Source organism: Anomalospiza imberbis, chromosome 31 (assembly GCF_031753505.1).
Source record: "Anomalospiza imberbis isolate Cuckoo-Finch-1a 21T00152 chromosome 31, ASM3175350v1, whole genome shotgun sequence".
NCBI classification, from domain to species: Eukaryota; Metazoa; Chordata; class Aves; order Passeriformes; family Viduidae; genus Anomalospiza; species Anomalospiza imberbis.
In genome coordinates, this window is record NC_089711.1 from 1,389,872 (window position 1) to 1,414,062 (window position 24,191).

Consider the following 24,191-nt stretch of genomic DNA (forward strand, 5'->3'; position numbering starts at 1 on the left):
ATTGAGGGGCAGTGTGGGAGCACCTGGATCTTGGAGAACCCAGCTGCCCCCCATGTTTGGAGGTGCCTGAGGAGGGCTGGGACGATGCCAGGGACATCCTGCAGTGACATCCCCCCTGTCCTGCCCTGCGTGCACTCAGTCCCAAACCTGACCCTGATCCTGGTCTCAATCTCACTCCACATTTAGACACACTCACAGTTCTGTATTTAATCTCATCCCAGTGCCAGCCTCGTCTAGTCCCAGACCCAATCCCAACTCCAGCCCTAAAGCCAATCCCATGACTAGCCTTAACCCCAATCCCAGCTCTAATCCAAATCTCAGTCCCAACTCCAAACCCAGCCCCAATTCCACCCTCTTCCTAAGTCCTCATCCCAAATCAAATCCCAGGTTCAGCCTTTCTGGGCATTTGGGGATGTCTCTGTCCCTCTGACCCCGATGACGTTTGGGCGGGGTCACACCAGGGCTGAGAGGGGCAGAGAACCCCCCACCTCACCAGGGATGAGAAGGTTGGAGAGCCCCCCCGCCCTGAGCACCCTCAGAGGTGAGAGGGACACAGAGCCCCTGGTCCCCAGCCCTGCACAAGCATTCCCTGAGGCCAGAGGGATGGAGACCCCCCGAGCATCCCCCAGGGCAAGGGGACAAAGACCCCCGACCATGCCCTGGGCTGAGAGGGACAGAGACTGCCCCGAGCAACTCCTGGCAAAGGGTGAGAGGGAGGGAGACCCCCCAGGTGTTCCCTGGGGTGAGAACAATGGAGACCCCTGGAGAATGGCCTGGGGTGACAGGGACACCCCCTGGGGAATGGTCTGAGGTGAGAGAGGGACACCCCCTGGGGAATGGCTTTGGGTGACAGGGACAGACCCTGGGGAATGGCCTGGGGTAAAAGGGACAGGGACAATCCCCCCAAGCCCCTCCCAAGCATCCTCCAGGGCGAGAGGCACAAACTGTCCTGGAGCATCCCTTGGGCACCAGACAAAATAATCTCAGCAGAAATCAAACTTAACTCTGCATAAAATACTTTAATGAATATTTGATATTCCCACATGTCACTTGTGATGGAAACGCAAACAAATCCCAAACATGAACAAACCGACAATAGAAGCAATTCTGTGGCAATTCCAAATTTCATTGGTTCCTGCACAGCTCCAGCTCAGCTACTGGCAGGTTCCGATAAAAGAAAAGTGGAAATTCGGCCCAATACAGATTATTAAAGGGAAGGGAAAGCTCAGTCTACCTGTCACAAAGGTGACAGGGACGAAGAGAAAAATGATACTCACATTTGGCTGTTGTAGACGCAGGCAAACCCAATAGGAAGAATGAAGATGTCTAATTCCAGTTCAGAAGGCTGAATGATTTCTTTATTATAATTATGCTATAATGCATTAATATACTATATAAAAGAGGATACTAAAAGTACATGCTACTTTCTCTAACTATCATATCTAACTAACTCATTTGGCAAAGCCCCCAAGCCTGTGAAATTGGGACTTATTGGGGAAGTTAGCTATTTGAGCTGGGCTTCTTGTACAACTTCGTGCAGCCTTGTGTTCCTCACCTTGTGCTGAATGATCCTTGTCAGTCTTGCTGGTATCATTTGCTCCCTTTCCTCCAGTGATTTTAACAAACTTTTCTAGGAAGGACAACAAAATATTTTCTTTACACTGGCCACCCACAACAGCCATTTTCCTCGTAAGTTCTCCCAAAAGTCACACTGAAGAAGCTGCATGGAAGTTTCCAAGAGTTCCTCCAGAAAGAGCCAGAACCTCCTGAGAGGAGGGAACCATGCTGTTGTCAAAGGCACTTGGGGTCAGACAACAGTGCCCTGAACTCACTGCACCAAAATAATGTCTCAATCTGGTTAATAAAATTGTTAGAGAGGTGCCTCTGCCCCAATTAAGGTGCTAACGAGACCAAATCCCAAGTGGATTTTATTGAACAGTAAATGTGAGGTAGAGGGAGAGATGGAAGAAAGAGAAAAGGGGGGAGAGCAAGGGAGTGACAGCGACAGAGATCTCCCCTGAGGTGGGGCAAGTGTGACATTGTCCCCTGTGTGCATGGCCTTCCCAGGGTGGGGGTTTTACACCTGAGCCAGTTTGGGTAAGGGGGGTGGTGTTCATCCCCCCACCCCGAGCGGGGATTGCCTCACTGTTTCAGGGTGCAATGTAAGATGTAACCCAAAGTATGTTTTCAGTCACCATCTTCATAAACTGTGATAAACAGGTGGGGCAGTGTTCTTTATCTCTTCCATGACTCAGCCCTGATAACGCCCTCCAGGGGCTATCTTCTGTTAATGGGCCATTGAGTGCCACTGCAGGACTGATAAAATTACATCATCCCCTTGTGGGATGCTCCGCCCAGGGGGAGGAACCAAGCATTCCTACCTGGATAAAATCTCACCCTTGCAACACCAGGACCACCTTGCCTACTGGATTCCCAGAGGACAAGAGCTCCGTAACCACCACTGGACCTTCAGAGCAAGACCCATCAGGTGATCCCTTCTACAGGATCACTGCTTTGACAGAATCACGATCATCACTCCAACAGGGCTGGAACCTCCATTTCATCAGACTGCTACCACCACCCTGACCAACGGGGTGTCAGCTTATAACCTGACTGTCAGATTAAGCCAGTGTTTCTGTATCATTGCCTTGATATTGATTTTTTTTGTATTAAATTGTAATTCTGGCTTAGACTCTCCTCCTGGTTTGCCTTCAAACCAGTACAAAACTCATTGTGCTCATCCCTTGTTTTCCTCCCCAAACAGAATTTTCCTTCTCCAAACCATTGCGAAATGGAGGAGAAGGCTGCGAGGAAGGGGAAGGAGCCCCTGGAAACCCAGGCAGGTGAGGAGGAAGTCAGTGCCCCTTTCCCCCTCTCTCCTACTCCATCTCCCAGTCCAGCACGGCCCCCGACTACAGGACAACATCGCTGCCAACGCCATCCTGCCGGGGACACACTGGGGGGATCTCCTTCCCCTTCCCTATGGCATGGAGGCAAATCCCAACCTCTCCTTGTCCTTCCTCCCCCAGACAAGGAGCTGAAGATGGAGACCAGGACGGACAAATCCCCATGGCAGAACCTCGTGGCAGAGGCCGTTTTGAGCAGCTCCATGGCGCAGGAATTCAACGGGGAGGAAAAGCCCTGGAGATCCCACAGGAGGAGGAGCTGCAAACCCAGCCCAGGGTGCTCTGAGGAGGAAAGACCCACCCTGTGCCAGGAAGGTGGACAGAGCTTCAGCCAGAGCTCGGAGCTGGTGGGCCATCAGCAGCTTCATGATGGGGAGAAGCCCTACAAGTGCTTGGAGTGTGGGAAGAGCTTCAGGCAGAGCAACAACCTGATCTGCCACCAGATGATCCACACCGGGGAATGGCCCTATGAGTGTGGGGAGTGTGGGAAGGGTTTCAGTTACAGATCCAACCTCATCATCCATCAACGCATCCACACTGGGGAGAGGCTCTACGAGTGTGGGGAATGTAGGAAGAGTTTCAGCCTAAGGTCCCACTTGATCCGCCACCAGAGGATCCACACTGGGGAAAGGCCATACAAATGTGGGGAATGTGGGAAGAGCTTCAGCCGAAGGTCCCACTTGATCAGCCACCAGAGGATCCACACTGGAGAAAGGCCGTACAAGTGTGGGGAATGTGGGAAGGGCTTCAGCCAGAAGTCCCAACTGATCATCCACCAAATGGACCACACTGGGGAGAGGCCCTACGAATGTCCCAACTGTCAGAAGAGCTTTCAGACCAGATCCATTCTTCTCAAGCACCAGCGGATTCACACTGGCGAGAGGCCCTTCCGCTGCCCCCACTGCAGGAAGGGATTCAAGCAAAACTCCCATCTCATCAGGCACCAGCACATCCACACCAGGGAGAGACCCTACAGGTGTCCCCAGTGTGGGAAGAGCTTCTCCAGGAGCTCTCACTTGACCAGACACCAACAGAGACACCAGCAAGGGAAGCCCTACAAATGCCCTAGCTCCAGGAAGAGCTTTGTGCACTGCTCCAGCTCCATCCCCCATGGGAGAACCCATGTTGGGAAGAGCTCTGGTGATCCATGTTCCCTGTGATCCATGCTGGGAAGAGATCTTTTCCTGCCCCTGCCAATGACATGATGTGGGATTGAAGAACATGAGGGTCTGGCCATGGCCCTGTCATTATATTCACTCCCACCTCAGGTCATTGCCAGGGGCAGGAAAGGGACTCTCTCTCTCCCTCTCTGTCCCGGAGGAGAAGGGTGTCCTTTCCAGGCTGGAGGAAATACATGGCCAGGAAGAGCCAGTCAGTTGTGATGTAGTTTTCCCTGTAAATATTTTTTCTTATCCCTTCTGTTATCAGCATTTTTCTGGTCCTGTTTGTTCCTTGTCTCGTTGCTGTTCCCAGTAAATTGTTCTTAACCCAGCCCGGGATCTTTGCCTTTTGTGCTTTCCATGGGAGACAGGAGGGCAGCGAGCGGCAGTGTGGTTTTAGCCGGAGCAGGAAATTGGGGAATCCCATTCCTGAACCCCGGCCCTTGGAAACCGAGCATCCCAGCTGGTCCCAGCCCTGATGACCATGGCAACAGCCTTGGGAGCGGGTCCCTGGCTGGGGCTGGGGGAACCTCTTCACTCTGGTGCCCAGGGACAGGACTGGAGGGAACGGCTGCAGCTGAGTCAGGGCAGGCTTGGGTTGGATCTCAGGAAAAGGTTTTTGCCCAGAGGCTGCTGGGGCACTGCCCAGGCTCCCCAGGGAAGGGTCACAGCTCCAGGGCTCTCTGAGCTCCAGCAGCGTTTGGACACCGCTGCCAGGCCCAGGCTGGCATTGTTGGGGTGTCCTGTGCAGGGCCAGGAGTTGGACTCGAGGATCCTGATGGGCCCCTCCCAGCTCAGCCAGTTCTGTGGTTCTGGGATCCCATGGCCCTGGGGATGGGACTGCCAATGGTTGCCATGGCAACGGGCTCTGGCTCCAGGCCTGAGCTGGTGTCCATGGCAACCACCCCTAGCATGGGGTCTCCACGGAGCTGCCAAGGGACTGGCAATAGCAACAGGAGGCTGGTGATGGTTGCCATGGAAACTGACCATAGCAACAGGGGTTCCTGGTGATGGTTGCCATGGAAACTGACCATAGCAACAGGGGCTGGTGATGGTTGCCATGGAAACTGACCATAGCAACAGGGGTTCCTGGTGATGGTTGCCATGGAAACTGACCATAGCAACAGGGGCTGGTGATGGTTGCCATGGAAACTGACCATAGCAACAGGGGCTGGTGATGGTTGCCATGGAAACTGACCATAGCAACAGGGGTTCCTGGTGATGGTTGCCATGGAAAATGACCACAGCAACAGGGGTTCCTGGTGATGGTTGCCTGCTAAGGATCAGATTTGTCACAGGCACTCAGAGGGGTTCCATGGGGACTTTCCAAGAGTCTCCAGGCTGCTCAAGAGCTGGAATGTCCCAGGCAGAGACAGGGGCTCCATGGAGACCTCCCAGGGGTTTCTGGGGATGGTAAAGAGCCGTGTGGTCAGAGGCAGTCACAGCCATCCCATGGTGACATCCCAGAGGGACACTGGGCTGCAAAGGCACCGATCTGTCACAGGCACTCACGGGGGCTCCACAGTGACATCCCAGGAGTCCCCAGGCTGACAAAGAGCCAGGATGTCACGGGAACTCACAGGGGTTCCTGTCATGGGCAGAGTGGGAGCTTCAGGCAAAAGCTTTATTTCCTTACTGGAGAAACTCCTGCTGAGTCTTGAGGTGGAGAAATGACCCCCAACAGCCAACATAGATCCTGAAACCCCTGCAGGACCCCCAGACTTCTAAAATTCCTTCTGAGAAAGGAGACTGGGAGCAGCTGGATCCAATCCCACCTCCAAACTTTATCAAAGGTGTAAAAGATTGGACAGGTGGAATTGAACCTTAATTCAATTTATCCCACAGGATTAACGATGGAATGACAGACATATTTATATAAACAGAGCTCTGATTGTTTCTGATCATGATTAGAAGAAAGATCTTAATCAGACTTACTTTCTCCACAGTATAGAAGTTATAAAAATTATTAGAACCCCAGTGCTCTGGGAAGCAATTTTGACGTCACCAGGGCCTTGCTGGAGTGGTTTGAGCCCATTGCAGGCAGAGCCTCCTGCTCCAGCAGGAACTGCCTTTCGTGTGCCAGGAGCAGGACAGGTCCCGCTGCAGGAAAAGCCCCAGGCCAGCCCCAGCACAGGGAAGGCCTCGGGCACAAGGGCAGAGTGCCGTGCTGGGAGCTGTGCCAGGGAGAGCCTGAGGCACCAAAGGCGCCTTGGCAGCAGCAGCTGCTTGCAGGGCATGGCCAGAAGCCTCCCTTGGCAAGCCGGCCTGGTGGCCAGCACTGCAGAGCTGCTGCCTCAGGGCTCATTTCTGGCTGCCCTCTGGAAAGCCACTTCTGCTCCAGGAGCCTGATGGGGAAGCCATTGTCACCAGCACCTCTGGGACAGGACATTCATGACAAAACTCTTCCTGCCAGCAGAGACAAGGCAGGGGCAGAGGAAAGGGGAGAGCCAGGCCCAGGGGACAGGGCTGGATTGTGGCAGCAGCTCTCTGGCCACAGAGAGAAACAGACAACTTTCCCAGACGTGGTTCTGGGAAAGGCTGTGAGAAGATCAGAGAATAGAATGAGAAACAATTCTTATCTTAACTTGCTGCACCTGGTGTTGTGAACATGTGGAATGTGTTATGGAGATTTGTTTACCAAAGGGTGGTTTCTTAATTAGCCAATGGTGATGGTGCTTTAATTAAAGGACCAATTAGGTCCACTTGTAGAGAACTAGGGTATAAAAGGTAGGGGTTTCTTACTAAAAGGAAATAATCAGCTTTCTGTGAATGCATGGAGTCTGTGTCAATTATTACCCAGCCAGGAACCCCTTGCACCAGCACTGGAATGGTGATGGCTGTGAGGTCACTGTCCCTGCAGCAGCCTGGCTGCCCTCAGCAGACATTCTGGCCAGAAGCATTGTGAGGGCACTCAGCACATCAGAGAACCCACACAACAGGAATTCCATCCTTGGGGATGAGAGGGTTTCACTGGGTCAGTTTCCACAAGGTTCCTGCTCTTGGAGCATTCCTGGGATGGGAAATTCACTTCTCTGGAAAAGCAGTTGCAGTTTTTTGCCATTCTCACTGTAAAATATTTTCTCCTTATAACAAGTTTAAGCCACCCTGGTTCAGCTTATAGATGTGAGAAATGATGCTGACTGTTAAAAATTTAGAAGGTTTATTAAAAGCTTATCAAAATACAACAGAAGACTGAATAAGGATGTGAAAAATGAGGTTCAGTCTCCGGGTAAAATTTAAAAGTTTATTAAAGGACAATAGGAGACAAAGGTAATAAAGCAAAGATTTACGGCTGGTACTTGACTTTCCGCCAAGAGCACCCCTGCTATTTCAGAGACGCCCTTTACATACCCTTTCTATTGCATCAGCCTACTGCATATCCATAAACAATGATGCCTATTTAAACTTTTCCCCAAACTAGTTTACATGTTCCAAGAACTATTTAGCACGTCTCCTCCTTGGGTCTGCCTTTTTAGAGCACGCATATTTCCTGGCTGTGGTTTTAGTCTGTTCTTGTATCACCTCCAGTTTGGGCTTTGGTCCATATTTTCTACAGACAGTGGGTGCTGATAACTGGCATGTCAGCAGCAGGGGTCTCCATCATATGTTCACTGGATGCTATCCCAGACAAGCAGGCAGTTCCATTACCACAAGCATGACTCTATCAGCTATTTCACTACTGAGTTTAGTTAATAGCAGAAATAAAAACTACATCTTTATAGTAAAATTACTTTAACATTATACATATAGCATCCATTTCAATATTTTCAAAAAGCCAGTATTACAATATTTATTTATCCATGTTATATATGACCCTCTTTGCCTGAGTGCAGCCAGTTCTCTGAGCAAAGCAGGCCCCAGGTGAGTGAGGAGAGACAGGATGGGCTTGGGAAATGTGGAGCAAGGTTGTCCACACTGGGTCAGATCTCAAGGAACAGCACCTCTGAACACGCCAGAACTCCTTACGAGAGTTCCTGGGGCAGTATCAATCACAAAATGGTGCAATCACATCTTCCCTTAAGAGAAAAGTAATAAAATACACTCTTTAAAAGAGAAATGCATATTTCTTAGAAGGCTTTTGAAATAATTCCTCATAACTGCAGCAGGAAACCTTCCTAACCAGACCAGAGGGAAATCAAGGCACACCCTTGGTTTGTTAGGACTTGCTTGATCCTAATGAGCCCCGTGGAGCATTTGGAGCTGAGCCCTGGAACCTCAGGGCCTGAGAGGAGATTGCACAAACCTTTCCAGGAGTCAAAGCCAGAGTAAAAACCCAAAGTTTCTCGATACCTTAATGAGACCCACTGAGGTCCAAACCCAACACAGGCTCCTCATGGACTTCTTGGAGGAGAGAATTAGAGACCACAATGGCACAAAAACGTCTCAGAGACTCAAAGTGGCACAAAAACCTCTCAGTGTAGAAAGGAAAACCCAAAGTACCTTACAAAAGTTGAGTATCTCAAAGCATCAATGAGCCACACTGAGTGTCAGTGCAAAGCTCTCAAGGGACTCGTTAAAGCAGATAATTGGGGCCATGATTGCACAAACCTCTCACAGACTCTGGATCAAAAGGGAAACACCAAGTACCTTAAAAGAACTGAAGTACCTTGAAGCATTAATGAGCCCCACTGAGTGCTGTTCCTGACAAAGCCTCTCCAGGGACTAATTACAGCAGATAATTGGAGGCCATGATTGCACAAAGCTCTCAGAGACTCCAAGGCAAAAGCCAAAGTGCTTTGAAAAACCTGCAGTCCCTGGGAGCATGAAGGAGCCCCCAGGGCCATTCCTGAGCAAGGCTCCCCAGGGACTCCTTCCAGCAGATCCTTGAGGCCACTGGGATGTGGGCTAGGGGGGATGCTGAGGGCAGGACAAGGGGCTGACAGTGCCCAGCCTGGCTGGGGCTGTGCCAGGAGGCCCCAGTGCCTCAGGACAAGGTGTCTCCTGACAGCCCTTGGTGGCACAGACCCTGCTGTGCCCCAGGGCACCAGGACTTGGCTTCTCTTTGTCCCCACCTGTCATCAGTGCCTCCAGTTCTCTGCTCTGCCTGGGCCCTGGGGACACTTTCTCAGTCGTGTCCCTCAGTGGGACCCATTAAAAGTCAAAGAAACTTTGGAGTTGGATTCTGACTTGGAGTTCTGGAGAGGTTTCTGCAGCTCCCTCTCAGGGCCTGATGTTCAGGGCCTGAGCACAAAGCCCCAGAGGGTCATTAAAGTCCTTGTGCTGTGTCTGTGCTGCTGAGCTGGGCCGGGCTCCTGGCCCAGAGGGTGATCCTGGTAACCAAGGAGAGCTTCAAAAGCACATTTCTCTGGATGAGCAGCTCCTCTCCCAGCCCAGCAGGGCTGGGGCACTGCCTGCAGCCACCCCAGGCACAGCACAGAGGCACAGAGAGCTTCAATCAGTCAGGGCTGGGAAGGTGCTGAGATGTGCCTGGGGCAGAATCACTGGCAGCCCTTGGCACAGGAACCTCTGGCTGCAGGACAATGCAGCTGCAGCTCCTGGAGTGATCTCCTACAGCTGGAACATCCCAATGCCCACAAACCCTGTGAGTACAACTCTGAGTATTTCTGGTGCAGGGCAGGTGAAATGCTCATGAAGCTCGGATATGCTGAGGGGTTCTGATCAGTCATAGAATATTTCCAAGACAAGGATTTTGATTAAAAAGGAGATTTCCTAAGACTTTGTATTCTGTTTCCTACTATTGGAGAATGGCAGGGATGGAGGGATAAATATTAAAGGATGATTATTAATTATTGATAGGAATTTTGACAAGTGCCTGAGACATCTGAACTGTTTCTTTTAGTGATTAATAGGGTCTAATTAGTAGATCCCTAATGTGCTTGCAGCCACTCTGCCCATGGACAGCACCAGCATCACCTCTGCTGGAGCCATCAGGCTCAGTCTGAGCTGTCCTTTCTCCAAGCTGCAAACAGAACCTGCCCCCAGCCAGTGCCCTGCAAACAGGCAGGGTTCTGTCAGGCCAAGGAGAGTGCACAGAGATTTGGGGTCTGTGAGTGCTGGCAGGGAGAGCTCAGGCACAGGGAAACACCTGCAGGAGGAAAATCCCCAGGAAGCAGAGAGAAGATCAGGGAAGGAGAGAAAACCAAGCCCAGAACTGCTGTGGCAGGGAGAGTTTAGAGATGTCCAGAGGATCCCCTCCAGTGCAGCCCCTCCCTCTGAACAAGCCCCCTCCCTTCTGTCCCCCCAGCCAAGCCTCTGCCCTCAGGGCCGGGGCTCCAAGGCGTGCAGCCCCTCCTGTGCAGGCAGAGCTGCAGCAGAGCCGTGGGGCAGCTCTGCAGCCCCGGGCCCAGTTCCCTCTGCAGAGCACAGGGCTGGGAGCAGCTGCCCGGCACTGGGGGCTCTGGGAGGGGGCACAGCTGGCTCAGGGTGACACAGCTGTCCCCAGTGCCCGGCTCTGGGCAATGCTGTCAGTGCAGCCAGGGAAGGAGCTGCATCTCCCTTCATCCAATGCCGTCAGAAGGACACTTGGAAGTCTCCCTGAGATTCCAGTCCAAGCTGGGAGCTTCAATCCAGGATGCAAACCTGTCCTAGAGCATTTCTGAGTTATAAGATTGATGGGGAATGGCAGAGGTGTTCTGACACTGAAAATGCTGCTGGGTTGGTGAAATGAGCAAGGTGAGTCCTTGGCTACAAATATGGAGCAGGGCTGTGGTGGATTCATCTGTCTCAGTAGCACCATTGCGTTTTTAAAAGAAACATGAGAGTGTGAACATCCTTCATTTGAAAAAGTGAAAGCCCAGAGAAACTCCAAAGAGAATGAAGTGACAGACCATCTCCCTTCAGTCTCCACTCATAATCTTCCCTCAGGGAACTCTGTTCTACCAGAGGGAGGCAGAAATGTTGAGTGCTTCTGATATCCAAGAATAGCAGGAGAGACATGGGGAGAGCTTAAAATGAAAACCTCTAAACTCTTAAACACAGAAGAGTGTCCGTGTGTGTTACAGAGGAGGGTGTATGGGAAATGGTTTTGGTTTTGGTTACAGGTATCTCCTCTAACTCTTCTCTGTCCTTTTTCCATGAACAGGTCCCCATGTGCAGCCACAGCCAATGTCCAACAGCAGCTCCATCAGCCTCTTCCTCCTGCTGGCACTGGCAGACATGCGGCAGCTGCAGCTCCTGCACTTCTGCCTCTTCCTGGGCATCTCCCTGGCTGCCCTCCTGGGCAACGGCCTCATCATCAGCGCCGTAGCCTGCGGCCACCACCTGCACACGCCCATGTTCTTCTTCCTGCTCAACCTGGCCCTCAGCGACCTGGGCTCCATCTGCACCACTGTCCCCAAAGCTATGAACAATTCCCTCTGGGACACCACCACCATCTCCTACTCAGGATGTGCTGCACAGGTTTTTCTGATTATCTTCTTCCTTGGAGCAGAGCTTTCCCTCCTGACCATCATGTGCTACGACCGCTACGTGTCCATCTGCAAACCCCTGCACTACGAGACCCTCCTGGGCAGCAGAGCTTGTGCCCACATGGCAGCAGCTGCCTGGGCCAGTGCCTTTCTCAATGCTCTGCTGCACACGGCCAATACATTTTCCCTGCCCCTGTGCCATGGCAATGCCCTGGGCCAGTTCTTCTGTGAAATCCCACAGATCCTCAAGCTCTCTTGCTCCAAATCCTACCTCAGGGAAGTTGGGCTTCTTGCTATTAGTGCCTGTTTAGCTTTTGGCTGTTTTGTGTTCATGGTTTTCTCCTATGTGCAGATCTTCAGGGCTGTGCTGAGGATCCCCTCTGAGCAGGGACGGCACAAAGCCTTTTCCACCTGCCTCCCTCACCTGGCCGTGGTCTCCTTGTTCCTCAGCACTGCAGCATTTGCTCATCTGAAGCCCCCCTCCATCTCCTCCCCATCCCTGGATCTGTCAGTGTCTGTTCTGTACTTGGTGGTGCCTCCAGCCCTAAACCCCCTCATCTACAGCCTGAGGAACCAGGAGCTCAAGGCTGCAGTGTGGACACTGATGACTGGATGGTTTCAGAAACATTAAACTGCTGGCCAGTTTCTGTAAATCACTTGTAATAAAAGTAATCTCTGAAACGTCTTGTTGGTTTCATTTTGAAGGTTCTTTTTCTTTGTTTTACTCTTTCAATATTGTCCACAAATAAATGTCATTGTTTGTGCCACTGCTGTCCATCAGTCCCTGCAGGTCCCTTTCTGCCTGGCTGCTGTCCAGCCCCTCTGTCCCCAGCCTGTAGCGCTGCAGGGGTTGTTGTGGCCAAAGTGCAGGACCCAGCACTTGGACTTGTTAAACCTCACCTTGTTGGGCTTGGGCCCTGGATCCAGCCTGTCCAGGGCCCTGTGCAGAGCCCTCCTACCCTCCAGCAGATCCACACTTCCAGCCAACTTGGTGTCATCTGCAAAGATATCCTTGGTTCCATGGGGCCCCAGGGTGTCACAAAGGCCCCATGGTTACATGAGATCCCACACTGTCACAATGCTCTCTGTGGTTCCACAAGTCCCCTCAGTGTCCCAATGGACTCCTTATTTCCACGAGGCCACACAGTGTCACAACAGCGTTCCAGATTCCTTGAGGCCCCAGAGTGTCACAGTGGCCCCTTGGTTCCACAAGGTCCTGCAGTGTCACAATGTCCCCTTGGTTCCATGAGGCCCCGCAGTGTCAGAACGGCCCCTTGGTTCCACTGGGCCCTGGACTCTCCCAATGCTCTCCTTGGTTTTGCAGTGTCAAAATGGTGAAACCCCTCGGTTCCACGAGGCCCCGCAGTGTCACAATGGCCTCTGTGGTTCCACGAGGACCCAGTGTCACGGGGCACTCCCTGGTTCCATTTGGCCCCAGAGCACCACAATGGAGCCCTGGTTCTATGGGGCTGCACAGTGTCACCATGGTCCTCTTAGTTCCACGAGGCCCTGCAGTGTCACAATGGCCCCAGAGTCTCCCAATCATCAGAGAATGACAGAATCAAATAGGCTGGAAAAGACCTTTGGGATCATCAAGTCCAAGCAATGCCCTAAAACTGCCTTGTCACCCAGACCATGCCACTAAGTGCCACTGGAGAGGGACAGTGACTGTGCCACCTCCCCCCTGGCCTGCCCATTCCAATGCCCACTCACCCTTTCTGTGAAGAACTTCTTCCTGTTGTCCAGCCTAAACCTCCCCTGGTGCAGCTCAAGGCTGTGTCTCCTTGTCCTGCCCTCCAGCAGATCCACACTCACCCCCAGCTTGGTGTCATCTGCACATTTGGTGATGGTGGGCTCGATCCCCTCACCCAGATCATCAGTGAAGATGTTAAACAGGACTGGGCCCAACACAGATCCCTGGGGGACAGCACCAGGGACTGGACACCAGTTGGATGCAGCACCATCCCCACCGCTCTCTGGGCCCAGCCTCCAGCCAGCTCTTCAATCTCCCAGTGAGGAGGGAACCTGCCCAAGCTGTGGGTGCAGCTTTTCCAGGGAATGCTGTCAGAGACAGTGCCAAAGGCTTTGCTAAAGTCCAGATGGACATATCCACAGCCTTTCCCACATCCAGAGCTGGGTCACCTGGTTATAAAAGGAGAACAGGTTGGTCAGGCAGGACCTGCCCCTCTTAAATCCACGCTGGCTGGCTCTGATCCCTCGGCCATCCTGTGGGTGCCCTGTGATGGCACTCAGGGTGATCTGTTCCAGAACCTTGCTGAGCACTGAGGTCAGGCTGACAGGCCTGGAGTTCCCCAGATCCTCCTCCCAGCCCTTCTTGGGGATGGGCTCACACTGGCACCTCCAGTGCTCTGGCACCTCCCTGGTGAGCCAGGACTGATGGTAAATGATGGAGAGCAGCTTGGGGAGCTCATCCACCAGCTCCCTCATTCCCCTAGGATGGATCCCATCTGATCCCATACACCTGTGAGCATCTGAGTGGCTCAGCAGGTCCCCAGATGCTTCCTCCTGGATTACAGGGGGCTGTTCTGCTCCCTGTGCCCATCTGCCAGCTCAGGAGAACTCTTGTCCTGAGGACAACCTGTCCTAATATTGAAAATTGATACAAACAAGGTGTTAAGTAGCTTGGCCTTTTCCTCTCTTTAGTTACTATATTCTCCACTGCATGCAAAGAGTAGAGGTTCTCCTTATCCTACCTTTTGTTCTAAATTTTTTATAAGAGCATGTTATATTCTTTTTACAGAAGCTGCCATGTTAAGTTCTAATTGAGATTTCACCTCTCAACTTCTCTTTCTGAATGACCTAACAACATCCTTAAACACTTCCTGAGTTGCCAGTTCTTTTTTCCCTTGAGTTCCCACAAAAGCTCCATCGGCAGCCAGGGCAGTCATTTTCCTCACCAGCTCATCTTTGGCCACACTGGCACAGGCTGCTCCTTCCCCCTTAAGATTACTTTCTGGAAATGTGTCCATCCACCCTGGACCCATTTGTTTTTAAGGGCTGTTTCCCATTAAAAAATCAGTACCTGATTCGGTACTCCCCAAATCTGCATCCTAAATAGGCCAAAGTCTGCCCTTCCTAATTCCAGTGTGGCAGTTTTGTTGCTGCCCCTCCTTCTTTCACAGAACATTGAAAACTTGATTATTTCATGGTCACTGTGCCCCAGGCAGCCAACGACCCCCACATCTGCCACCAGCCCTTCTCTGTTTGTGAGCAGCAGGAGACAGAGCTTTCCTTGGGAGTGGAGTGTTACCAAAAATTTGGTAAAACAGAAAACTGCTTAACCCCAATGCAGCATTAAGAAGCAGCATTCTTTATCCAGCCAGGTGCACGGGGGATAGCTCCACCCAAAGCCGAGCATGCTGAGTACAGGAAAGTTTCTGTTCATATTCTGTATTTTGCACACATATTCACTGATTGTCCTGGACTAAACACACATCTGATAATCATTTCCCCAAAATCATTAACATATTTCCCCTCCCCTTCACCCATGCTCTCTTCTGTCCTGGGGGTCTCTCTGGTGGTCCCTGGTGGTCGTGGTCCCCAATGTTCCAGGGGGCCTGGCTGAGCTGGCAGGACACTGAGGCTGGTGAACTTCCAGTTCCCCTTCTGACACAATGGGCATTGTGTGGTTTCCATAGGCCTGGGGTTTTGGAGAACAAGCTCCAGGTGTCAGCTCACCTGATGGAGACAATTTATCATCTGGTAACATGAGGTCACAGAGTGATCTATGACATCACATGAGTGATCTATGATGGAATGGTCCATGACATCATAGAGTGGTTTATATGAGGTCATCAAGCAGCTACAGCATCATAGATTGCCTCTGTGACCTCTCAGAGATGGCTGTGACATCCCAGAGCAGGCTGTGACCTCACAGAGGGGCTGTGTGACATCCCAGGAGGGCTGTGTGAGGTCACTGGGTTGGTCACTCCGCCCCAGCTCCCCCTCACAGTTTCTCCCAACAAGTCCAATGCTGTTCATGCCCAGTGGGGTCCCTGTCCCCCGGTATCCCCCCGGTCCACCTGGAGCCACAGCCCCCACCAAAGGATGTTTTACAGGATCCACCCCTAAGCCTGACATGGGGAAAAGGGGCCAGGGCTGTGTGACCAGGACATCAAGGATGTGGATTATCCAGGTCCCTGTGGCCTGGGTTGGGTTCCCAGGGCAGGAAAGATGTCTGGCAGCTGGAGCAGGGTTAGGCAAGGGCCTCCAAGGTGGGGCTGGAGCCCTTGGGCTGTGAGCAGAGGCTGAGGGAGCTGGGCTTGTCCAGCCCAGAGCAGGGAAGGCTGAGGGGCTCCTCATCCCAGCCTGGCAGTGCCAGTGAGGAGGGGATGGAGAACACAGAGCCAGGCTCTTCACCGGGGGGCCTGGTGGGAGACAAAAGGCAATGGGTGGAAGGGGAAAGAGGGGAGATCAGCCAGGCCAGGAGGAGATGAAATGAGTCAGGCTGGTTTCAGCATTTCCTCAACACCAAAAGCAGCCTGACCTCCCTTCTCCATCCACCACTGACAGCTTTGCAAATCAGGAATTGTTTGAGATGTTTTGCCCCCATTCCAGGATGAGCATCCTGATACAAGAACTTAATTGTGTTTATTTCTATCACAGAACCACATTTGTCTAAAATAAATTTTAATATGGAAATCACTTGTGGATGCTGGACTCATCAGACGCTGCTAGGACGTTGCACATAGCTCCAGGAAGAGTGTGATTGTTATTAAATTGTGTCCTGTTCAACCATGGTCTGTTGGCCATGAAGAGAAACTTTCTGTGCCTCTGACTCTCACCAGGTCCTGACCCCCAAAGGACACAAACCTGATGAGTTGTGGCTCCCAGTCCAGTGGTGGCACTTGGACCTCCCTCCATCCCCAGAGCAGAGCTCCCTTGTCCCAGAAAGTCCCTGGCAATGCAGGGATGAAGGAAACAGGACAGGCTGTGGGGATCAGGGGCAGGGCACAGCCAGGGATTTGGGGTGGTTGTGAGCCCAGGGCAGGACCCGGCCCTTGGCCTTGGTGAACCTCATCCAATTGTCCTGGGCCCATGGCTCCAGCCTGCCCAGATCCCTCTGCAGAGCTTCTGCCCTCCAGCACAGCCACACTCCCACCCAGCTTGGGCTCACCTGGAAATGACTGAGGGTGCCCTCGATGGCCTCGTCCAGATCAGCAATAAAGAGATTTCACTGACCCAGCCCCAATCCTGAGCCCTGGGGACACCCCTGGGTGTGACTCCATTCCTCAGCTGCTCTGAGTGCCAGGGGTTGGATGAGGGGAATGGTGCGGAGGGGTTGGGGACAAAGTGTTATTGATTGTCAGCCATGAAGGGTCTCGATTTTCACATCGATTCAGACTGCATTAGGAGGTGCTGGGGGTCAATATCAATTGGACATTGCTGATATTAGTCTATAAACATGAAAAGGAAACTGGACAAACTATTTCAATATAATCTATTCACTTTGAATACACTTCTGAAATCTGTCTAATTAACCACAGAAGAATTGAAAGCTACCATAATTCCCAGCGGCATTTTTTGTTTGGGAGTTTTAAACAAATCACTGTATTCCTTAACTGAAGAGCTCAAGAGAGATGAGGCCTCTGGAGTAGTGAAATTCATCAGCAACCTCCAAGTGGCTGAGGATCCATCCCCATCAGAGCAGCGATGACCAGAAATGGGCACAGCTTTGTGGCTGCCCCAGCTCTGGGATGAGCCCTGGGCCTGGAGCAGGAGCAGCTCTGGAGGGCCCCAAGGCCGGGCTCTTGTGCTGGCCTGGGCAGATGGGATGGCAGCAGGGGCTGCAGAGCTCTCAGCACCTCAGCCCGAGGGGAGCAGGGCACCCAGGGAGCCTCCTTTGGCCTTGGCCAAGCCCCTTCCCCCATGGCTGGGGCTGAGTCCTGGCTGAGCTGCAGCTGCTGCTGTGCCCTGGCCAGGGGCTGAGGCCGTGGGGCCAGTGGCCAGAGCAGCCTGGGCTGAGCAGAGCTGTGGGGCCAGAGCCGGCTGGGCTGTGCTGGGGAGAGGCCCTGGGTGCTGCACAGAGCTCAGGGCAGCTGGCAGAGCTTGCAGGGAGCTGGGCTGGGCTCAGAGAGCCTGGCACAGAAACCATCCGTGTCCATCCCAGCCTGGCTGAGCGTGCAGGGCAGGACTCAGCCCAGGCCTTGTGGCAGCAAGGCCGGGCACAGACAAGGAATTGCTGAGCATGGCCTGCGCTGGCCAGGGCTGACTGTGCCAAAGGCAGAGCTCAGCTGCCCTTGGTGGCTGCAGGAACACTCAGGAGCCCCAAGAGCCTCCATGGCTGTGCTGGAGACCAAGGCTGGAGCAGGGAAATGCAGGGCTGCTGCGCCATGGGGAGGGCATTGAATTCCAGCACACACCTCAGCTCTCTGATGGTCCCGGCACCATGCTGGGCCCTGTTTCAGGCTGGAGCAGAGCAGATGTTGATGGCACAGGAGCCCTGCGGGGCTGGCAGGGACCTGCAGCTTGCAAGGTGCTCTGCTCTCCCTCAGCTCCTCTCTGAGAGATCCAATCCCAGCTCGGCACCTCAGGGCACAAGTGGCACTGCCTGGTCATGGGCACACAGCTGATGTCTTCCTGGAAAGGGGCAGAGGTTTTAATACTTGTACATTTCATGATATGCAAGCAGATTTTTACTATCTGGGTCACTTAAGTACTTTTAAGAAATGGCCAAGTTCTCCCACCAAGAACAGGAATGTTCCTGTTTGGATATCCCTTGGGGATGGGGGACATGTCAGATGCTGCTGGGACATCACAGAGAGCTGAGGGAAGAGCTGGGATGGTTATTAAACTATTCAAATGTTCAGCTTGTGTTTGTTGGCAAGAAACCTTTCTGTGCCTCTGAGTGTCACCATCCCTGAACCCAAAGGACACAAACCTGATGAGTTGTGGTTCCCACTGCAGGGGCACTTGGACCTTGGCTCTGCACAGGAGAGCTCTTCATCCACTTTCCCTCTTTTCCTCCCTCTGGGCATGGAGGGAGCTCCTGACTTCAGCCTGTGACTCGTGTGTGCAAAGAGCAAATCTGGGCAGAATCAGGGCAGGGAGGGGTTGGGGGGCCTTGGGATCTGTGCTGGGCACAGAAGGTGTTTTCCATTGCTCTGAGACTGTCTGCTGTGCAAAGTGGAGTTAATATCCAGCAGAGGAATGACTTTTGCATTTGATGGAGCTGTGCCTTCCCTGGGGTTTGTTGGCTGACAAGAAATAAACATCCCTCTGTGTCTCGGGCAGCTCCTTCTCCAAGGAAAGCAGGTGGGATTTGGAGACAAGGAGCTGAAACCTGCAGGTGCAGCATGGGCCGGAGGGAGCTTAGATTTGCACAAGGCTGCTCTGAGTGCCAGGGCTTGGATGGGGGAAATGCTGGGGTGGGGGTAGGGACAGAGTCTGACTGATTGTCAGCCATGAAGGGTCTTGATTTTCATATCTATTCCAACTGCATAAGGAGGTACTTGGATTCAATGTCAATTGGAGATTGCACAGATCAATGTATTAACAGGGGAAAAAAAACTAAACAGGACCAAAAAAATCTTTTCTCACTGTCTTTTAAAATGTAGTGTATTCACTTTGAAGAGGCTTCTGTAATTGGGCTAATTAACCACAAATTATTTGAACACTTTCATTATTCCCAGAGGCTTGGCTTGTTAATCTGTTGTGAATGTTTAGGAGCCCTGGGACACTGAATTGCTGAACTGAAGAGCTGAAGGCTGAAGAAGCCTCTGGAGCAGTAAAATTCAGCAGCAGCCTCCAAGTTGCTGAGGATGTCAGCAGCCCCCACTGAGGCCATCCCTGCCCAGAGACCGTGGGGGAATGGGCAGACAAGGAGAGCGTCCCTGGGGCTGGGGCAGCAGAACTCAGAGGCACCAGCGGCTCCAGCTGGGCAATGGAGTGTGGAATGGGGCTGTGAAAGCCCTGCCTGGGCTGTGCCAAGCAGCACACACAAGCTCTGACCCCCATCCCCCAAACAACTCTCTCAAGGAGACATTTAAGAGGAATTACAATTGTTTGTGTCCTCTGAGTTGGATGCACTGGAGAAATACCAAGAAGAGAATCTCTGGAGCTCCAAACAACAAAACAGCCTTTATTGGGAACTTTAGAAGATCAGAGAAACTTTGGCAAAAGGTCTTATACAATATTTAATCAACAAAAACACTTCTCAAAGCATTAACTTGGCCCATTCAACTTCACAAGCTCCAATCCTGTTCCATTTTAAGTTAATCAAAATTCGCAAGAAGACACAGAAATAGAGAAAAATAAGATTTAGAGAAGCACACACAGAGCTACCAACTCCTGGATTCCAGTGCTTCTCAAAAAAATAGAAATTCCAAGGGGAGGTAGGGTCAAGATGTGTGCTTGCCTTGTGCTCAGCCTTAAATACCCCTTGGTGTTCCTGGGCCCTTCCCCCAGGTGGGACTTGGGGTCATTTGGTCGCTCAGGAGCTGGGCTGGGGGCTCCAGAGGTGGCTGTGGAGCATTGCCTGTGCTGTGCCAGGGACTGGCAGACACTGCTGGGCTGGGATAGAGGCTCTGGGGGGATTGGGGTTCCAGGGCAGGGCAGGGCTGGGGTTCCAGGGCAGGGCAAGGCTGGACCTGCCCCTTCCTCCCCACACATGAAATGTTTCCAGCCAACAATCTCCTCCAGTCTGTCACAACAGGCAATGTTGGAGGTGGAAATCCCAATTCTGGCCATGGGCAGCTGGACGAGAAGGACAGTTCTTTTCCATAGCAATGAAAGCCCCAGGTCTTGGCTCATTTCTGGTTTGATTGCCTGGATTCTGTTTGGTTTTGTTGTTGCTTTGTTTCCTTGGTGTGCCTGCAGTGTCCAGTCAGGAGCAGAGTGGCTCTTGCCAAGGAACTTTGCCGTGCTGTCGCTTAATATTAAATCTGGTTTTTGCTGATCCCTTGCTGGGGATTTTTTCAGCGCTCTCAAGCCCTCGTTGGTAACAGGGTGAAGGAGCCCTGGCCCAGGCTCTGGCCCTGGGGGACACGGGGACGCTGCTGAGGGGTCCCTGTCCCACCCCCCACAGCCCCAGCCCCCCTCCCCGTGTCAGGCTCTGGGGTCGATCTCATGGAACATCCTCTGGGGGAGGCTGCGGCACCGGGAGTGGGGGGACCCAGGGGGACAGGGGACCCCGCTGTGCACGAGCAGTGTTGGACTTCTCTGGGGGAACTGGGAGGGGGGTCTGGAGTGGAGTGACCTCCCCAGTGACCTCACACAGCCCCGGTGATGTCACACAGCCCCTGTGATGTCACAGAGCCAACTCTGAGATGTCACCCTGTGATGTCATACAGCTGCTCTGTGATGTCACAGAAGACTGTGAGATGTCACAATGTCACCCTGCAATGTCACTATTTGTTCTTTGGTGTCACAGCCTGCTCTATGACTTACACAGCCACCCGGTGATGTCACAACCCGCTCTCTGTTGTCACAGAGCCACCCTCTATGATGGCAGGATCTGCTCTATTGCCTTATACCCTTCTCTATGATGTCACAGCCTGCCCTGTGATGTCACAACCCCCTCAGTGATGTCACAAAACCCTCCCTGTGATGTCATGCTGCCACTCTGTAATGTCACAGCACACACTTTGACCTCACTGCCTGCTCTATGATGTCATACAGCCATGCCATGATGTCACAGCCTGCTCTGTGATGTCACACAGTCCCCTCTATCATGCCATAGATGCTTGATGACCTCACACAACACACTCTGTGATGTCATAGCCCAATCTGTGACCTCTCACAACCCACTCTGTGCTGTCACACAGCCCCTCTCTGACATCACAGCTGCTCTGTGCCTCCGTGACACAGCCACAGAGGTGCTGCTGTGACACAGCCCCCTCTGGGACACCCCACAGCCCCTGCCGGTGCTGAGCCCCTGTGAGCTCGGTCTGTGCCCTGCTCGTGTCCCTGGGGTGCCCTGGCAGTGCCCCAGCGCTGCTGGGCTGTGCACAGGAGCTGCTCCTGGCCAAAGCTGTCCCTCTGCAGCGCTGCCCTTGCCAGGAGCTGCCTCTGGGCCAGGAGCCTGGCCCAGCTCAGCAGCACAGACACAGCACCAGGACTTTAATGACCTCTGGGGCCGTGGTGCTGTTTGCATCAGACCCAGACCCTCAGAGTGTGCTAAAGAGCTTCTCAAGAACTCAAAAAGTCAGATTCAAATTCCAAATTTCTTTAACTGTAAATGGGTTCCACTCAAGGACACAATTCATATCAAAGTGTCCCCAGTCCCCAGGCAGAGCAGAGAACTGGAGGCACTGATGACAGGTGGGGACAAGCAAGGCAAAGGTGTCTCTGGTGCTGAGCAATCCTGGATGTGTTTCAGGAATGCAAAGGGCCAAGGCCTGAGCCCCAGCCCCTGGCAAGGCAGATCCTGTCCCTCCCTCCTTGCTCAGGGCTCTTTCCGGGATGGGCACTGGGATGAGGGGATGTGCCGTGCCAAGGGCAGGACCATGGGGCGGCCACTGCCAGGCTGCTGAGCAGGGACAAGGAGGCCATGAGGCCCCAGGGCTGCAAGGGTCACTTGTCCCCTCATGGCCTCAGGCCCAGGGCCAGCAGCCACGGCCAAAGGGCTGCACAGGTTGGCTCTGTCAGGGCCTTGCAGCTGCTGCACATCCCTGTGCCCTCTGCAGCCCAGGCTGTCCTGCGGTGTCCCTGCCCTGGCCTCTGTCCCTGCAGGCTGTTGTCATCCCCCGGCTGCCCCATCTCGCTGGCCCCTTCCTTTGCTGACAGCTCTGCCTCCTGCCTGCCCCTGCCTGGCCACACAAAGCCTTGGCCTTGAGACCCAAAGGGTTCATTCCATTTTTACTGTGCCTGTGAAGTTTCAGCACAGGAACAAGGCATGCAGGGGCTGCTTTCCCAGCAAGGATGGCTGGAAGAGAAGAAGAAGACATCTGGCTCAAGGGTGCAGTGATAGAGAAAACAAGGACTGAATCTGGGAACTCGGGGTGGGATTTATGGAAATGGTTAAATTGTGATTGGCATTTAGCGACTGTATATGAGCAACACACTGGTAGAATTACATGTCCACGTCAGGTTAGGAGTTATCCCTCACTGGGCCTCAGGCCTCAATAAATGATCCCCTCTTAAATAGCAAATTAGTGTTAAGGAACCTCATTCTGACATTTCGTGTTTCAGAAACACGTGGCTTTTGCTCCTCTCTTCTACCTGCGAGCTCCCTGGGCAGGGGCAATTCTTCCAATTGCCTCGGTGTGGCTGTGGCTGGAAAGGGCAGCGAGCAGATGGATTCAGCTTCTCCTGGCAGCCCCTGAGATGCCAGTTGTCATTTGTGTGCGCCGAGGATTCAGCTTCAGACTCGGAACTTGTGCAGCTGCTCCTCGGGCGCTGCTCGCACGCAGGCACAGCGGTGCCGCAGCAGCTGTCCCACACACAGGGAGGGCTCTGCAGCCTCCCCAGGGCCACCAAGGAGCGCGGGAGGGAACGTGCCCGGCACCTGCTGCAGGACCGTGGGGCTGCGGGGCATTCTTGGGTCTCTTGGATGGGGGAGGGAGTGGGGCAAAGGGAATCCAGATGAGACAGGGATCAGACAGCCCCACGCCAGGCAGCGTTTTCTCCTCTGAGAGCTCCTCTGAGCTGAGCGAGCTGGTGAAGCTGCGGAGCAAATGAGACCCGGGAGTGAGGGAAAGGCTGGCTGGGAAGGAGTCAGATAAACCCGTGTGGGCATTTCCCATTCCAAGGGGCTCCTGGGCAGACAAAGGAGACAAAGGAGACAAGAAGGAGGCCCCACCTCACGACATTCCCTTTTTTCCTTCAGGAGCTCTATTGCAGTCACTGCATACAAGAGTTGACTTGATCCCCTTGATGCCAGGGAGCACCAAGAGCTTGAACCTCGCTGTAGTCCAGCCCTGCCAGCATATCACTGAGCAGAGGGAAAAGATGAAGAACCTGGGCAGGGCTTGAGCCAAATTGGCATTTTGCCACTTCTGATTTCCTCCCAGCTTTTGCAGCAGAGCGACGACCCCATGGCTGCAAACCACTCCCTTTTGCAAGGCAGACATGGACCTCGCTGGTAGCTCAGGGCTCTTGAAGGGGCTGCTGCAGTTGGCAACAGGAGCTGTTGTTGAACTTTTCCCATTGCTTAACCCCCCCCTGCCAAATGCCATCAAGTGGCTGAGGAAGGACACAAAAAGATTAGCCTGGAGGAAGGGAGGCCAAAACCTTGGAAAAGGATGAAAGAAATGCTCTGATCACGACGATGACAAAAAAATATAACAATTTATTTTTGACAGCAAATGAACACCCGCCGCCCTCCAGCCCTCCCAGCCTGGCAGGCCGAGCGGAGCCGTTTCCATGGCATGAGGTGCTGGCAGCCTGCGGAGAGAAACCAGAGAGCCACGGTCAGTCACAGAAGGCTCCTGTCCCCCTGTCCCACCAGGGCCTGGGCCCGGGCCAGGCTGCTGGCTGTGCTCAGAGCCCAAACCTCCCGAGCCATTCTCTGTTTGGAGAGAAGGGCAGCGTGGCAGGCCACATTCCACCTCCTCTGCTTAAGCACAGCACAACAGCCTCCTCAGCAGCTGCCAGGGCGGGATGCCCGTGTGCCCGCTGCCCAAAGCCCTTCTGCCAGCCCAGCTGTGGAGCCGGGTGCCCACCTCTGGAGACCTGCTGCCAGGAGAGGAGCCGATCCCGCACGAGGTCCTCGTCCTTCTTGAAGGGGATGTCCCCGCAGACCGTGGCCCCTGGGGTAGCGCTGACACTGGAGGTGCTCCACGGACAGTGCAGGCTCT

The 24,191-nt window shown here is 53.3% G+C and overlaps 3 protein-coding genes across 3 annotated transcripts in view; 2 read left to right on the forward strand and 1 right to left on the reverse strand.

Annotated features, from left to right (window-relative positions):
* LOC137463884 (zinc finger protein 271-like) overlaps positions 1-24,191 on the forward strand; it is a 515,109-nt gene that overhangs the window by 21,923 nt on the left and 468,995 nt on the right. The window contains exon 2 of the mRNA XM_068175266.1: positions 3,030-3,789. Coding sequence (XP_068031367.1) covers positions 3,030-3,789 — 760 coding nt within the window. The remainder of the gene's footprint in view (positions 1-3,029; positions 3,790-24,191) is intronic.
* Positions 1-24,191, reverse strand: part of LOC137463883 (zinc finger protein 850-like) — a 490,013-nt gene that overhangs the window by 5,706 nt on the left and 460,116 nt on the right. The gene's annotated exons all lie outside the window — the stretch shown is intronic.
* Positions 11,513-12,064, forward strand: LOC137463874 (olfactory receptor 14J1-like; the record flags this gene model as incomplete). The annotated part of the gene is made up of 1 exon (XM_068175258.1): positions 11,513-12,064. A coding segment is annotated over one exon (552 nt), but the record flags the coding sequence as incomplete, so codon positions are not given.